The sequence below is a fragment of the Zootoca vivipara genome, chromosome Z1, assembly GCF_965207765.1.
Source record: "Zootoca vivipara chromosome Z1, rZooViv2.hap1.1, whole genome shotgun sequence".
NCBI classification, from domain to species: Eukaryota; Metazoa; Chordata; class Lepidosauria; order Squamata; family Lacertidae; genus Zootoca; species Zootoca vivipara.
In genome coordinates this window covers 36,812,671-36,830,672 of record NC_142583.1, presented here as the reverse complement: position 1 = coordinate 36,830,672, position 18,002 = coordinate 36,812,671, and the positions used below count along the sequence as shown (strand labels likewise).

Here is an 18,002-nt window from a genome sequence, read left to right as displayed (position 1 = left end):
TACTGAGATGCGTTTCCAAGTGATGCCCACTGCAGTCGTAGACGGCTGCAACAACATCCCATACGCAGACAGGGTTTGTATTCGTCATCAACCTCAGGTGGAAAACATCACTCATTATCTGTTAGTCTGCCCCTTATATAGAGACCCAAGAGATTGCTTTCTAAAACCTTTGTTCATACAAGCAAGCAAGCACACCCTGGCATAAATGGTTTTGCTATTTTATTGTCATTCATTTGGTGAATGACAATAAAAGCTTTGTAACACACCGAGTGGCTCTCTATGCACTGGGTGCAAAAAAAAAATCAGAAAAAAATGAGTTAGATAAAATCACTATAAATTGTTGAAATCAAGCAGGATCTAAGTTTGTTCGTGTCTCTGGCAACTTCTCTCTTTTACATCATGGATTTTAGCAACTTGGATTTAAAAAGGGGGGGGGAATTATTAGAATTGGAGCTGTAAGAGATGCTGGAGGGAAACTGTTTTAATACTCAGGAACTTGGCAAAACCTTTGCAGCTTTTTCTATTACGGATGTATTTTTTGTGCTATTTTATGAATAGTATTGCTTAATACACCTTTGTCATGGCCTTTGGCTAGATCAATAAACTTATAAACTGAACTGAAATATATTTCTAGGTACAGTATATACATTTAGTATTTTCTCTATCCATTTCAGTTTGGTTTTAGAGTAGGATACAGTACAGAGACAGTGATGGTGACATTTGTGAATAATCTGCGTCTAGATATTTAGGAGAGTGTAACTGCTGATTCTCAAGGCCTTTCAGTCATTTGATTACTTCTATGATGACATATATCCGAAAAGGATCTGACTCTAATCCTACCTCACAGGCAATCCCAGAGTTGATCATTTCTTCTGTTTGCTGGGAACTGTCTAAAAAGGTAAAGGGACGCCTGACTGTTAGGTCCAGTTGCAGACGACTCCAGGGTTGCGGCACTCATCTCGCTCTATTGGCTGAGGGAGCTGGAATACAGCTTCTGGGTCATGTGGCTAGCATGACCAAGCCTCTTCTGGCGAACCAGAGCAGAGAACAGAAATGCCGTTTACCTTCCCGCCGGAGAGGTATCTATTTATCTACTTGCACTTTGATGTGCTTTCGAACCGCTAGGTTGGCAGGAGCAGGGACCAAGCAATGGGAGCTCACCCCGTTGTGGGGATTCGAACTGCCGACCTTCTGATCAGGAAGTCCTAGGCTCTGTGGTTTAGACCACAGTGCCACCCGCGTCCCTACCCTATCTTAAAAGGTAGACTATGCAAGTAGATAAATAGGAACCGCTACAGCGGGAAGGTAAACGGCGTTTCCATGTGCTGCTCTGGCTTGCCAGAAGCGGCTTTGTCATGCTGGCCACATGACCTGGAAGCTATACGCCGGCTCCCTCGGCCAATAATGCGAGATGAGCGCGCAACCCCAGAGTCGGTCACGACTGGACCTAATGGTCAGGGGTCCCTTTACTTTTACCTATCCTTTTAAATAGTTATATAACGTTTTCCTTGAAGGATGAAGTACAGAATCTGGGTGTATTCATCGATACCATTGTTGTTGTTTAGTCGTTTAGTCGTGTCTGACTCTTCATGACCCCATGGACCATAGCACGCCAGGCACTCCTGTTCCACTGCAGCCATAAACAGGTGTGGTTTACTGATAACACTGAATATATCACTGGTGCTCTTTCCTAAGTAGCATTACGTAAATATTCTATACACTACTGTATTTGTTTGTTCTATTCTTTTTTGTTTCAAAGTCGGTCACTTCTCCTGATAAAGATCAGGAAATTATTTCAGAAATAATTTCAGAAATGCTTACCTGGGAGTAAGCCTCATTCAGCTCAAGGGGACTTACTTTTGAGTAGACTTTTGAGTAGATTTCAATGTAAGCAACTATTTAGTATTTATGTGTATTTATTTCATAACTTGTAAAAACTGTACCATTTTAAAGAAAACTGCCCCACGCATGGGATGCCTCCATGTGTTCATATATTTCAAAAGGCAATTTTAATATATGTATACACACTGGTGTATGATGTCTCATATGCAACACAACTGAAACATCATCAAATACATCATAGCCTGAAGATCAGAGTTGTGATAATCCAAATTATGCTTAATGACATTGCTCACTCTTGAATGGGCAGATTGCCTAACTGAATATTGCCTACTTCACCTATTTCTGAAAATATCCACCCACCAAAAGTCTCATTGACTAAACGTTTATTCTCATATTAAAAAAGAGACTCCCAAAACTCTATAATAAATTAGTTCAAAGGTTCCCAATTAGGGGTTTGGGGGCCCCTGAGGGTCCGCAGAAAACACCCAGGGGGTCTGTCCCATCCCTTGCCTTCCTCCAACTAAATTTTTGACATTTTTGCATGGTAATATCACAAATTTTGAGATGTTTTAGCACTGTGCTATTTTTCAATATGTTGGCCAAAATTGGTTTTGAAATCACACCACGGTAACGATTTTGACCCAGCAATACGCAGCAATATATTGTTCCTTGCGTGAGGGAGAACAGGAGAACCAATTTAAAGCACCACACCGATATCACATGATGATATCAGCTGATAACGCTCGCCCCCACTTCAAGGCACTGTGGCACTACCTTCCCCTGGCACTGAGGCAGAGCTCTTTTCTCAGTCAGCAGGAAAGCAGCAGCAGCCACAGTGGATGTGTATCCTTGCTGACTGTCCCATCCTTATCCCCTCAAAACATGCAGCACAGCTGCTCCTTCCCTCATCCCCACCCTGATTGGCACCCCCACCCACCCGCCTGCCCAGTCTCTGTGACTGCTCCTTCCCTCATCTGCACGCTTGAGCTCCAATTTCAGACACAGTGATATATCAGAATATTGTGATGTTTAGCTGCTGATATATCAACATGTTGAAAACCAGATATCGCTCAGCCCTAGGTTTTTTTTTGTTTTTTTTTTTAGTACAGTGGTACTTCGGGTTACATTACCTTCGGGTAACGTAACTTCCAGGTTGCGAATGCGGCAACCCCACAAGTGTATACTTCCTGGTTTCACCGCGCACACATGCACAGAAGCGCTCTATCACGCCGTATGCGTGCACAGAAATGGCGCCTCAACTTGAAGACTTTTCGGGGTACGTACAGACCCCCAGAACAAAATAAGTTCATATCCGGAGAGTCCACTGTATACCTAAAATCCTTTGCTTGTTAGGGGGCTACCTCACATTTTGTTCAAAAATATTGCTTTGCAGAGGTAGCTACAATAGAGTTAACAAAACTTTCAAAAGTAGGGGGTCCGTAGCTTGGCTTTTGAAAAATAAGGGGTCCTCAATAATTAGCTAACTAAGAATCACTGGATTAGTTCATTTATTACATGTATTATATAATATATTAAATCCCCACGGTAAGGCAAGGAGTGCTGCTGTTTTATTTAAAGGACAGCCTTGAAAAAATTGTTGGTGGTACAGAGTAGGAGCTTGAAGCGTACTCCTTTGAATATCACTTCATCCAACTAATGAATTATAAAAAGAGAGAAAACTTTAGTGTGAGCATCCAGTATCCCAAAGGTCAGGTGCAATCTCGTGAACCATATGCAGGGAATCGGAAGCAGCCCTGAGGGTGCAAAGTGAAACCTGGAGACTAAACTATACAGTGGGCGGGGGGGGGGGGGTATCTGTATGGTCAGGAACTGAATCAGCATGGGGTAACATTTAAAGGTCCCCTGACTTTGACCTTTTCATTCCCTCTGAACAGCGCTTGCAGATGTTACAACTTTCTGCACCTGTCCCTTGTCCACAAGGCCCGCCACAACACTCAGCAAATACAAGTATATGCCGAAACCATCTGCAGAAAAACCAGCAACATAAACTTGGGGGTCTTCCTGGACTGGACTGGTTGGGGAAAGGCCGGTCTGTATGAAGATGAAAGGTCAGTCACAGAGCACTGAAAATTAGTGCGGCTCTTTAGAGTTTGGGGCGGGGAATAGGTGTGGAGAGGTAAAAGGGGCTGGTTTTACTCTACTAGTTCAAAAACAGTCAATCTTTGACTGCACCTCTGTAGGCGTAAGCTTAACACAGAAATAAGGCAGCACACATTCGAAACTTGTTAAAATTGTTAATAAGCACATGCAACATGTAAAGGGTGAAGGATGGTGGTTAAAGTCACTCTTGTGCATTTTGTCAATTCTCCACTCCTAATCTGACATGACAAAGGAATAATAGTTCAGTTAGTTTCCAGCATTTGACAGAGACTAATGGTCTCATGCCTTTGAGGGAGGAGCCTATAAGCTTTTACCATATATATTTATTTATTACCATAAGTTAAAAAATGAAACCTATAAAATCGGAGAGCATGTGTGCTTTTCAAAACTAGTTTTCATTGCACAGAGCAGTCAATGTTGAGCTTTCTCTCAACTTTACTTCCTTAAAAAAACCATAAACAGTACTGACCTTATAAAAATGGGTTTTAGTCACAATTAAACAGAATCATATTATTCATCAGGACTATTAAACTAACTACCAATGTCTTTACTGTAACAACAACAAGAAGAACTTATTTTTGTTCCTGAAAGGTTACAGAGGACAAAACACGGCAAATAGACTGCTAATTCAGTGTCTCTACTGGCTTAATGAAAGAGTCAGACCAGGCCTTGAACTTTTATCAAGATAAATCCCTGTCACCCACTAATCACCAGACTGGATCTTCACATAAGATAAAAGAGTAATTTTTGGCATGGGAATGAGCGCACACACCTTGTTGTTTGCAAAAACCCACAACCTGGCACTCTTTCAGCAAGGTTTCACTCACATAGCTGTTACTGTATACTCTCCAGCTATGCCTGGAAAGTTGATAATCCTTAAGATATGAGGAGAGTTTTGATTTCTGACACAACATTCCTGAGATAAATGCAGGATCAGAGAGATGCTTTGAAAGTCCCAGAGATGCTTTGCCGTAAAACTGCTACACTGGGGGGGGCGACTTTTAACAAGGTGTCTTTTCCAACTCACCCACCTCTCCACCCCCCACAGAAAAAAAAATGAAAAACATGAACTCGCTGGGCTTTGTGTTCTGCACCAGACAATACATTAAATATAAACCAGACACACTAAGTTATACAGAGCATCCTGAAGTCTGCTTGTCCAAAGTTTCCCACTGTAATGTTAGTATATTGGTGTGTCCCTGGAGATGAAAACCTCTTTTTGAATGTAGCTCCAGTTTCCTGAATACAAGGTCATAACCTATTCTATCCACCCTCACCCCAGAACTGCAACAGACCCTTAGATGTCATCTGAAAGAAAACATGTTTTCCCACCAAATTTACAGCATCAAGACTGGATGACTTTAAAACTGATAGCTGCAGGGGATTTTTTTTAGCTGTTCACGTTTTAAAATAGGTATTCTGTACCCACAAATGTCTTGATTACCTTCTCTTAAGAAGATCCATGTTACACTTAACAAATGCATAGTACTTAAATAAATCTTAAGAGTAAAAGGTTTTAACTTGTGACCATAGAATGGAAAAAAATAAGAGCAAGACATCATTCATAAACGTATTTTTGAGTCTACAGTCACTGGCTTCATTCAGTCTTTGCTACATTAAACTGAGCACTTGCTGGCACAGCTAGAGATGATTTGGCAAAGGGCTATGAATATAAAGAAGTGAGTATCATTGATACCGAGGACCGGGCATTATGTAGGGGAGACACAGGCAGGATAAGGCACGTGGTACAAAACTGATTACACTGTATGGGATGGCTATACCATGATGCAGTCTTGAACTAAGTGGAGGCTGGGGGCCATAGAGGCTGGTAAAAAGTAGCAGGCAAGGGGGCCAATTGGAGGTGGAGCCAGAGCCAGTAACAGGCGGACCGAATTAATTCTAGTTTCCTATTTTCCTCCCTGCTGAATTCTACAACGTCAACAATGACACTAAGGAGAAGGAGACTAGCAGCCAGTGCCACTCCTTGGATTGACTGTAAGGAAAGAGGCAGATGGTGGAGAGCAAGACTCCACTTGGTTTGGAGGTGTCCCACTTGCCCTAATGGACCAGCCTCCACTGCCTGAAATGCATCAAGATATAACTTGTTGACTCATGGTTCTTATTCTTATTACTTAAAACAGAGCAAGGTTGTTGTTGTTGTTTTTTTAAAAAAATGTTCTAGGATTTGGAAGTCTGTAGTTAAAGGAACCTGCTGAACTGGTCGAAGTAGAGAACTGTCTTAGTTAGCCAGTTAAGTACCACTAACAGCACTTTAAAGAATGAGCCATGTTGCCATAGACACACAAGGAGGAGGGAGGCGGTGCGCCTTGGATGCCACATAGTCGTAGGAAGGAGAACAAGAGGCCTGGGGCAAGGGGCTGCTTCTGTGACAGTCTTTGAGTGGGCTGGAAGCTGGAGACGCAGAGCGCCTTGACTTTCTCTGCAGGCTGAATCCAAAGCTTATGGCTTTTAAGGGAAGGAGTCCCTAGAAATCTAATGGGGAAGCAAGATCTGTTGGAGTGTTAATGTTGTGAGCCCTATGTTCAGTTGCATACATGTGAAATAAAACTGTATGTCCTAAAGACACCCCAGTGTCCACTGAGCTGCATTCAAAGGAAGCTAAATCCTGGGTGAACACTGGAACACCTCGGCTCTTGTCAACTGGAGAGCACGCAACATTACTGTTTATTTGTAGTATCTTTTTATTTTACTTTGGTAAGCTGCCTTATGGCCGTAGGCATAGTATATACAGTATCCCTTGAATAAAACTTGACACTTTCCAGTTACAATTTATTCCATGCTCCCCCCCCCCAAGTAACAGGAAAGTGCAAAATTGCTGTTAAATTTCTGCTCTTGGCAGTGCTTCTCTGCTAAGCACATCAAATTCTACTTTACACTACCCATGTTCTAACCATCTGAGAAAGCTGTGGAGATGAGCCTTACAATAAATAATCAGTAGGGTTCTAGAAGTTGCCTTCTTGTACTCGACATCACTGGCAGATAAAAACCACTCTATCTACTGTGCGTTATCTTGTCCATTTAAAATACAACATATTTAGTTGTAATTTTTAAATTCCATTGGACTGAGACTTTCCTTTTATTGAGCCACAGTGCTTGGATCCCTAAATTTATTTTTGTAAAACATATATTTACCAAATATATTTGGTATAAAATAAAAAAATCACATGTCTGGAAAAATAAAATAAAAAGCTCAGCCCCTCATATGATAAACTAATATTTGCCACTCCAGTTTCCTAATTGTTGCTTTGGCAATATCTTTTAAACAACCAACTTAGCACTAATTTTAATACAGCTGTGATTCTATAGTTTGCCACAATTTCAAGAACAATATGGCCAGTGTTTCCAATGCATTTCAATCTAATTAATATAAACTACCGAAAATGTTGCAAGCCCTCAGTATGCTTTTCAGATGTGGATGACAATGGGTTGGATCCAATGTTAGTTATGCATCCAATGAAATTAAAGGACATGACTTTCTTAAGCCCACTACTTTCAATGGGATCTACCCTGAGTACAATTTGGATGCAACCCTAAATAATTTTTCATTAGATTGTAACATGCAGGTTCAAAATCTCAAAATCAACAGTTGAGCTTTGCATTATTAAAATTATAGGATTGGTTCAGGATTGCAATTAAAGCATATTAAGTATAACGTTAAGTAAAATTGGATGCTAGAATGAAATCAATCCCTTGAAAATGTCTGACATATTGTTTTAGTTTAGAATTACCGGTATCTGCATTGTTACGTCAAAAAAATTTTTTCAACAGAATTGTTTAAAATTATTTGCAGAGACTCTGAAGCAAACAGTCCCAAACAATGTTTATGCTGCTATCGCAACACCGTTATTTTTTTTTTTAAAAAAAAAACCTTACATTGTGCACAGTTTTAAGTAAAATAGATTCAAAATGCAGTATTTCTTACCTGTCAAAGGATCGAAACTGTACAGGCTGTTCGGCAGCACCATCCCCAAGGACTCCAAGAAAAGCCGGTGGAAGAACTGCCGGGTCAAGTGTGGCCCCATCTGCAGGAGCACTGACCAAACTTCTTAGGATATCTTTCACATTGACATTTTTTGCCGTTTGCACAGAGGATGCAGTTTTAGTGTCCATCTCAGTCTGCACTTCGCTTCTGCTTTCTTGAGATTTATTGACTTCTGAAGAAAGCGTACACAGTACTTCACTGATTGCATCTGGGCCTGCAATGACACTTTGTATTTCTGCTTCTGTAGCAGCTTCAGAACTGCGGTCTAATCCGGAATGTGCTTCCTCCTCAATACCTGAATCTCTTCTTTGCACAGACGCAACTCTTTCCAACTCCTCGGCAGGTAGGGGAGCCACAGCGGTAGTAGCTGCAGATGGGTTTTCTGCATCTTGAAAGATGAACAGAAGGAAATTGTCACCAGAAGTTTACATCAAGGAGCCTGAAAACTTTTATTATTTAAAAGTACAGTGTTAATGAATATATAATTCCAGCAATACATTTCTTAACAAACATCAGATTATAATGAAAATAGGTTTCTAAAAAGGAGATACCACAGAGAGAAACAGTAGTTTACACCAGGGGTAGGCAACCTAAGGCCCGGGAGCCGGATGTGGCCCAATCTCCTTCTCAATCCAGCCCGTGGACGGTCCAGGAATCAGCCTGTTTTTACATGCGTAAAATGTGTCCTTTTATTTAAAATGCATCTCTGGGTTATTTGTGGGGCATAGGAATTCGTTCATTCCCCCCCCCAAAAAAAAAATAGTCCGGCCCACCACAAGGTCTGAGGGATGGTGGACCAGCCCACAGCTGAAAAAGGTTGCTGACCCCTGGTTAACACCTTCATTCCAACCACAATTACTCCAAATCAAGGGGATGTCTGTTGTGCTAGTCATACCGATGAAGCAGGAGGTATCAGCATGTGTTGTGTGCCGGAGCCCTTAAGAGGAGCATTCACACACTCACTTGGGCACATGCAGGGTTGGAAGGGTATAGGTGGGCAGACATGCCAAAATAACAGAATAAAACACAGCAGAAAACACAATTCAGTAAAATATGTAAGCCTGCTGATATGGCATTTTAGTCATTTGCATTTGGAAGCACCTCCACACCAAAATGCCTTCCTTTTTGGCCCAAAGCGCCAAAATGTGAATATAAGTATTTTTATCAATTCAGCAGTCAATATATTGATATCATTCCATCACTGATCCATTATGACTGAAATGACTGGGGGGGAGGAAACATTTTGTTAATGTTCTGCCATACTTTCCCCATCAAAAATGGAAATGCGCTAAACCAAGTCATGTATAAAAAGACATTTTAAAGGTGAAGAATCCTACTGGAAGTTTACCACTAACACAGTATTATCACCACAAGGAACGCCAACAAAAATATTAAAAATTAATGTTCTGGGCAGCAAACAAAAGCATCTATGGAAAATAAATTCTGCCTAATAGTTTACTAGCCCTGAGGGATACTTGGGAACAATTTCTGTATTTAAAAGTAGTAATTAGAGGAGACTTCTTACATCAATTTTCAAAAGCAGTATATTAAATCTAGTAAGTGTTATGAATCTATACATTTTAAAACACACACACACACACACACACACATATTCCACGAGGTGTACATCTGTTAGATCTTTATGTTTTCATCAGAACTACTTTCACAGAACCTATGAACAAGTATACATTTCAGAATATTTACATATACATATAGTTTGAATAGAATCTAGTCTTAAAAGCCTGAATTGTCACTAACCTGTTGTTGCAGGCTTGAGCGACTGAACAGACTGAGGCCTCCTACGTTCATCCTGAGGTTCCAATATGTCTCTATATTTCGATACCATGAGGACAGAGATGAAATATACTACTGCCAAAGCCAAGAATTGTGCCTGTTTGCTGTCCTCCTGTAAAAATAAATGAATACAGCCTATCAAATTCCACTCTATTCCGAATATTATGCTATCAACTGCTACAAACTTATTTCTTTAAGTGAAGCACTAGAAGCAGATACGATGTCATTGTAGATTATGTATAAATCATCATCATTTGACAGCAGGAAAACCTCTTAATTACTAGCACTCAAAGCTTGATCTACATAGGCGTATTAAGGAGGAAGGATTCTGAGCTAGTAGCATAGACTGTTTACTTCAGCTCTCACTTTTGCACACATGGAATTTCTCGCATTAAGAAACTAGTACACAAGGGAGAAAGAAATTACCCCAGTCTTCCCTATATTGTGCTAGCTTTCTGCTTGCACTGAGATTTAAAAACAATTCAATGACCAACCAAAACTGTGGTCATCTGTTGAGTGCTTAAGTTCTTCTGCCACATTCTGCAGTAAAACCAGACCCTACTTCATAATGGAGTTTATCTCGCTGAGTTTACCCAACATGGTACCTTCAGATGTTGTTGGACTACAATGCCTATCATTCCTGATCACTGGCCATGCTGGCTGGATGCTGTAGTCCAGCAAGTTCTAGAGGTCATCAAGTTGGGGAATACTGGTCTAACATATTAAAAATATTGTAAGAAATAAAGATAGAAAAAAGCCAACTAGATGTTTAAAATATTGTTAGATGCAGTTACTGGGAAACTCTATTCAGCTGGAACTCTGTACATGCCTCAGAACAACATATGTGATTTGGCTTTCTGCCAAGGAATGAGTGTCATTCACCTTATGGTGAAGCCAGAACTAATCCCAGTACATGCCAGTTATGCAGGAATTGGTTATATTTATAATCAAATCCCAGAACTCAATGCAGTATCTAACACAGACAACCTATGATGCAGCTATGAACTCAGCCCTTCATGAAATCCCTTTTAAAAATATTCATGGTAATTTATTCCTATAACTAAGTCCACCTATCCATTCTTAAGGAAATCAGCCCTGAGTGCTCACTGGAAGGACAGATCCTGAAGCTGAGGCTCCAATACTTTGGCTACCTCATGAGAAGAGAAGACTCCCTGGAAAAGACCCTGATGCTGGGAAAGATTGAGGGCACTAGGAGAAGGGGACGACAGAGGACAAGATGGTTGGACAGTGTTCTCGAAGCTACGAACATGAGTTTGACTAAACTGCGGGAGGCAGTGGAAGACAGGAGTGCCTGGCGTGCTCCAGTCCATGGGGTCACGAAGAGTCAGACACGACTAAATGACTAAACAACAACAACAAGTGCACACTGAGAGCCAGTGTGGTGTAGTGGTTAGGAGCGGTAGACTCATATTCTGGGGAATCGGGTTCGTGTCTCCGCTCCTCCACATGCAGCTGCTGGGTGACCTTCGGCTAGTCACACTTATCTGAAGTCTCTCAGCCCCACCCACCTCACGGGGTGTCTGTTGTGGGGGAGGAAGGGAAAGGAGATTGTTAGCCGCTTTGAGACTCCTTCAGGTAGTGATAAAGGGGGGTATCAAATCCAAACTCTTCTTCTTTTCATCATATCCCCAGGTTGTTCAGTCTTCCACCTGGGAGACTGTTAAACAGGTTCATCCTCCCTCAGCAAGACTGTTCTACCCTTTTTCCCAGGTCATATTTTTGGGATCTCACCAGAAGGCTGATCCACACTCCCATTTTTCCAAATGCTCCAACAATATAAAATGGTGCAGCACTACAAGCAAGAAGCAGCATTTACCCCAGAAGCAAATTTTGAGTCAAGTAATTTAATTTTCTAGAATTGGGAATGGAGCATGGACACATGCTATCCTCAATAATAAAAGCAATACTGTACACTGGAAATTTCACATTCCAGAAACTAGGGAAAGGACACAGTATATATGAAGTCGAAACTACCTGCAGGGACAGCAGTTTATGGAAAACTTAAGCCTTTCATCCTGACCCCCAAATTCTTGGTCTGCTATTCCCACAGAGTTTTATGATTCACTTAGACACTCCATTAGATTTTAACACCACAGGAAACTGCATAAGGACATTGGCTCAGAAAATAAGGCTGAGGGGAAAAACAGTAAGTAGGAGAAAATTGCTAACTCACTATATCTCTGAATACCACTGCTCGCAGTCGGTTAATATCCATATCCTGTAGGAGTCTGTCAATATCCCTTATTGGAGAAATTCCTCCAGTCACAATATCAACTGGGCTCTGTTTAGAATAAAAGAGTTTGTGTATTATTTTGTTTTGATAAGCACAAAGCTATCATTTCCACAACATTACAAAACCGCCGTTACCGAGGGTCCCTCCAGACTTCCTTTTAAGTTGTGCAATCATGATTATCTGTGCTAACGACGGTACTTGGGCTGGTTACATACAATCATGATTTCAATAGTTTGTGATTGCAAATGTTTCAAGGTGGACATGTTGCTTTGTTTCTAATATATTCATAACTTCCTTCTGTTATCCTGTAACTTTTTATATCACAATTTTTGGGGGGGGGGGATTGTTTTGTACTATAGTGCAATACGGCCTCTCCAGATGGCAATAATGCAATAACACTGGGAAAGGATTGCAGAACACCTAATAAAGTGGAATGATGTGCGGATGGTCCAGTATAAATCCACCACTAATGCACCATTACGGCATCAATGACATGTTGCAGAAACGCCCACAAAAAAATCCCATCAGTCTGGAGGGGCCCCTAGGGACCAACATTACACACAAATCAAGTACAATGACAGAGACTCAAGATTGTACCAAAGAAAGAAGACTGGGTAAGGAATATAGAAATATTTAGGACAAATCTTTTGTTCTTTGCTCTCCCCCTTCACATCCCCCCTCCCAAGCAACTGCATTCGTAAGTTAAACAACTTATATATACAACTTAAAATAAATGTTCATGTTATTCAAATGCACTGTTTTTCTATGTAATGACTACAGTGCCATAAGAAAGCTCCAGAGGCTTATCCATCAGGTCACAGAGATAACAGTATCAACATCTGCCTACGTTTAATGTCAGAAGATACTTGCCTTTGCTCCAGACCTTCCTGCTGCTATCAGGCTTTGTACTGTTTTCTGACACTTAACATTTTCTCCACTAGGCTTCATTAGTGCCTGTTGCTGCTGACATTCCAAGCAATTTCTGACTGCCACAGCACACACTGAAATGAAAGGATACATAGCAAGTCTAAAGCATAAACACTGCTGAATCTGCATGCCTACTGCTGCAGAAAGATAAGTTTCGATTTTCTCAATACTAATATATAAGCAAACCCTTTTGTTGAGGGGGGGGGGGAGAAGAGAGAAGTTACAGCTCATAATGAGTACAGTTGTGTTTGCTTCTATTCAAGAATCCAACAAAGTTTAAGAAATATTACATTAAAAAATTCTGGCATTGTTTTGTTACTTGTGGGGGGTGATGAAAAGTTTCACAAGGCTGTAATTTCACCTACATTGGGTTGGATCCAGACTTCTCCATAGGCCAGGCATGGCCAAACTTGGCCTCCAGATGTTTTGGGACTACAACTCCCATCATCCCTAGCTAACAGGACCAGTGGTCAGGGATGGTGGGAATTGTAGTCCCAAAACATCTGGAGGGCCAAGTTTGGCCATGCCTGCCATAGGCAGAGATCTGGTCATAGGATAACTCTTGCTAGAGGAGGGCCCGTTCCAGACGGGTCTGTGGAGTACTCAACCTGAAGCGTACTTAACCCGAGGTATGAGTGTAATTGGTTCTGGAAGTCCGTACTTAACCTGAAGCATACTTAACCTGAAGCGAACTTTCCCATTGAAAGTAATGGAAAGTGGATTAATCCATTCCAGGCAGGTCTGCGGAGTACTTAAACTGAAAATACTCAAACCGAAGCGTACTTAAACTGAGGTATGAATGTACAGTGGTACCTCTACTTACGAATTTAATGAGTTCTGAACGCACATTCGTAAGTCGAAAAAAAATGTTTTAAGTAGAATCCCATAGGAATGCATTGGGAGAAAAAATTCGTAAGTCGAAGCAACCCTATCTAAAAATTCGTAAGTAGAAAAAATCTAAACCACATCCAAGATGGAGGACGGAGCTCCATTCGTAAGTAGAAACATTCATAAGTAGAGTTATTCATAAGTAGAGGTACCACTGTATAATGATACTGTAAGGGTAACATGAGAGGTCCCTACTCTAAACCAGTATCTCAAGAACTAGATTTAGGCGTTTTTTACAATATCAGCTATACAATGAAAGTCAGGATTTTAGTTGCAAAATTAATCTAAGCCAGGTCTATTAGTACAAAGGTTTTGTTGTTGCTGTTAGATTGCTCCATTCTTAAAGATATCAGCCTCAAATACATGCAAACTCTTAGGATGACTTAACTTCTACCTAATTTGTCCTTAGTCACAGGAAATGACCTGAAGGCAAACAACTGGGAAGTTCAACCAATCTTACTTATGTTGAGGATAGCTCAGTTGGTAGAGCATGACTTTAATCTCAGAGTTGTGAATTCGAATCCCATGTTGGGCAAAAGTTTCCTACATTGCAGGGGGGTGGACTAGATGACATTAATGGTGCCTTCTTTTTGCCCAACATGGACTTGAACCCATGACCCTGAGCTTAAGAGTCTCATGCTTTCTGACTGAGCTATCCCTTCAGTCTAATTCTAGCCTTTAAAAATACCACATTGTTCTTAGGAAGTTTTATATTATTTCATACTAAATCTGAGTCTACCTCAGGAAGCACACAGAATGAGTTCTCATAAAAACCCTACTCAACAAAATGTATTTTAATGCTTAGCAGTTATCTGCTTACCAAGCCGAAGACACTGTCGTAAAATTCCACCCGATGACATATTTTTCTCTGACTCAATTTCCGTAAATCCAAGGGAGCTTGCGAATATTAACACATCCACAAGGCTAATTAATCTTTGGAGGAATGCTACAGAAGCTTCTATGGATAGTCCTTGAGTTGGCTCAATGTTTTCCAATTCATGCTGCGTAGTGGAACATTAAAGAACAGCTTTTATTTCTATACATTAATTAGGCATCATCACTATTATTTGGTGTGTGTTGATATTGGAAGTGCCCTCTTGAAATTTCTAATGTCACTTGACCAGGAATCTAATAAGCTGGGGATATGAGGAGTGGAAAAATCCAATTAACACAAGTTTGAAAACAACCACTTGTTTAGTCACTGACCTCCAAAGGATCAGGCAGAAGTGTTTTAAAATGAAGAGTTCGTCCTTTACCTCAAGTGACTAGCATGGAGGCCTGTCTTTTTGGGGGGTGGGGGGTGGAGGCAGGGGCATAGCAAGGGGGGCGATGGGGGCAGGGTGCCCCAGGCTCCACTCTGGGGGGGGGGAAGCACCCCCTCTCCACCTCCACCGACGGCCACTGCTGCTGCGGCGTGATCGCCATCGCCGAGAGGCCCCATCCGCCGCGCCACTCTGTTGAGTGGCATGTGAAGCACCCAATGGAGCCTCACCTCGCCTCGCCCCTCCCCTCCCTGGCTCGCCCCATGAGCGGAGGATCCTGGGCAGCAGCATCCCCACACAGGGCTGAGGTTTGTCGGCGGCTCCACTGCGTAGCACGCATGTGTGCTTCCTGCACATGCATCGTGCGCAACGCCATGCATGCGTGCTGTGTGAGCGATGCCCCACCCCCAGGTGCATGCCCACGGTACTGCCCCGGGTGCCGGAAAGTCTTCATCCGCCCCTGGGTGGGGGGGCTAGTAATTTGAATGTGGAGACAAAGGTAAGAAATAGGAAAATAAACACAATGGTCCAAATCATGACATTGGGCATGCATGGTTTGCAGTTTTGGTTTGAAAGGCAAGCACAAGGTAAGACACGGTTTTTCTGTTTGGATATAATGGTAAATTATAGCTTGCCATGAAAAGGGAGCAAGTGAGATTCACTCTGACCTGAACTGTAGTTTAGCATTACATGTGAGTTAAGCCAAATGCACCAGACCTTCTCTGAAAAGAGAGGGTAGAAATAGAGAGAGGATCTTCCCCAGGGGTGGCGGAACTATGCAAGCTACTAGCTTAGTCAGGGTTCCCAAACTGCTGGGACCTCCAAAAGAGGTCCACCAGGGTAATTTTGATGTGCCCCAAACCATCTCCCCCTTAAGGCATAGTCTCTGGCCAAAGCAAAAAAAATGGTTGTTGTACCAACAAAATTAGCACTTTCACAAAAAGAGGGAAACATTGGGGGGGGGTGGACAGGCCACCAATTACTGGCTGGAACTCCAGACCAAAATTCCTTCTTTGAACAGACATGAGCATCCAACAGCTGTGCAGACAGTAAGCAGCACCAGAACACTAAGCAAAAGGGTGATGGGCAGCAGGGAAGGCATAGCAGCAAATTGGCAGGATGGTGGTGGTAATGACCACTAAATAGGTTAGAATCGGACCAGATGCAGATCTTCTTACTAAGCCATCTTGCCCAGTACCAAAGAGCAGATTGCAGTCAACACCACACAGCCAGATTGCCCTGTGCTGCCCCACAGACCAGCTCCCCTTCCTCATTCTTAGCTCAGTCTGAACATGGCAGTCAGTGTACTATAATTCAAAGCACATGGTGAAGCATCCTTCCCACAAGTCACCACTTCTACATTAGAAAGTGAATTTCTTACGGTAGCCGATGTAGCAGCAGAAAGCAAAGGTAATATGCCACCACAAGCCATAATCATATTATCCATCACTTGAGAGATGAGATGAATTGTGTTATGTACAAAGATGACATTATCACTGCTATTGACGAAGTCCATCACAGTCTTGGCAGAGTGGCTGATCAAAATGAAAAACACAGTATAAAAATGCAGGATACATGCAATTTCAGTTGCACTTTTATGAAGTATTTATTTGTCATTATTTTTTAGACATATAACAGCAGAAATCTATCCTATAGCCAGGAACTACACACCAGGATCCTAAACTGTCAATGCACCTTCTTCTTGACCTGAAAATGCCCTTTCCTTATGCTTCTAATCCTCTCCAGAACACAGACTGGCAACTGTGTCTAAGTGTGTGGTGAATAATTATTTATTATTATGAAGTCTGATTATCTACTGCAGCAAAAGACACTGTATAAATCATCAAAGAAGTTTCCCTTGAGATATAAACTAGATCTGAACTCAAGTCTTTTAAGAGGAAACCAGTATCTTACGAAGAACTCACAAACTTCCCTTTTTAAGCAAAAAACGATTGTAAAGATATAAAACATTTTTTAAAAATCCTGTGAATAAGAGTTTTCTGAGAATAATATTCTCTGCAGTTTTATTTTACAGTTTATTTTACAGTTTAACCATTCAAAATGTGTTTTAAAAAAATTAAAATAAAAAAGGTAAATGACCCCCTGGCAGTTAAGTCCAGTCGCGAACGACTCTGGTGTTGTGGCGCTCATCTCGCTTTACTGGCCGAGGGAGCTGACGTTTGTCCACAGACAGTTTCTCCGGATCATGTGGCCAGCATGACTAAGCCACTTCTGGCGAAACCAGAGCAGTGCATGGAAACATCGTTTACCTTGCCGCCAGAGCGATACCTATTTATCTACTTGTACTTGATCTGCTTTTGAATGGCTAGGTTGGCAGGAGCAGGGACCGAGCAAAGGGAGCTCACCCCGTCGCGGGGATTCGAACCGTCGACCTTCCAATCGGCAAGCCCAAGGCTCAGTGGATTACACCACAGCACCACCCATAGTCTGTCCTATTTCTATAATTAGCAGAGATCATTATGCTGAGGAATCTAATGCCTAAGATTTCAGAGAAAACATATTACCTTCTCCACATCTGTACATCTGTTTCTATTGAAAACAGTAGGTCTGTGAGTAAGCGTTGATGCATTTGTGACCATCGGAACTCAGGAATACGAAACATGGTAGACCTAGAATCCCTTCTCTGTCCATCAGAGACAGCTCCTGTGCCTTGGACTGATGCATCTTGCTGTCTCGATGTCTATACAAATAAAATATATGTAAACATTATGTTAAAATTTCAAACTGATATATTCCAGAAGACCTCAGACCTATAAAGTTTGTATAGCGCTAAAATGTAAAATTATGTGTAACTAATTCTACAAAGTGGGAACTACATTTAATAAGTCAAAAATGGCAACTAGTTTATACCGATTCTACACACTACAGAGCAATTGTACCACCATTTCTG

General features: G+C 41.6%; 1 protein-coding gene across 5 annotated transcripts in view; it reads right to left on the bottom strand.

Moving 5' to 3' along the window:
- The window catches only part of LRBA (LPS responsive beige-like anchor protein), a 358,996-nt gene that overhangs the window by 265,598 nt on the left and 75,396 nt on the right, over positions 1 to 18,002 (bottom strand). For all 5 annotated transcript variants that reach the window (XM_035113955.3, XM_035113959.3, XM_035113958.3 and 2 more), the window contains exons 24-30: positions 17,617 to 17,792; positions 16,473 to 16,626; positions 14,650 to 14,830; positions 12,885 to 13,015; positions 11,955 to 12,062; positions 9,725 to 9,872; positions 7,907 to 8,354 (exon numbers count right to left, since the gene is read on the bottom strand). In XM_035113955.3, coding sequence (XP_034969846.1) covers positions 7,907 to 8,354; positions 9,725 to 9,872; positions 11,955 to 12,062; positions 12,885 to 13,015; positions 14,650 to 14,830; positions 16,473 to 16,626; positions 17,617 to 17,792 — 1,346 coding nt within the window. The remainder of the gene's footprint in view (positions 1 to 7,906; positions 8,355 to 9,724; positions 9,873 to 11,954; positions 12,063 to 12,884; positions 13,016 to 14,649; positions 14,831 to 16,472; positions 16,627 to 17,616; positions 17,793 to 18,002) is intronic.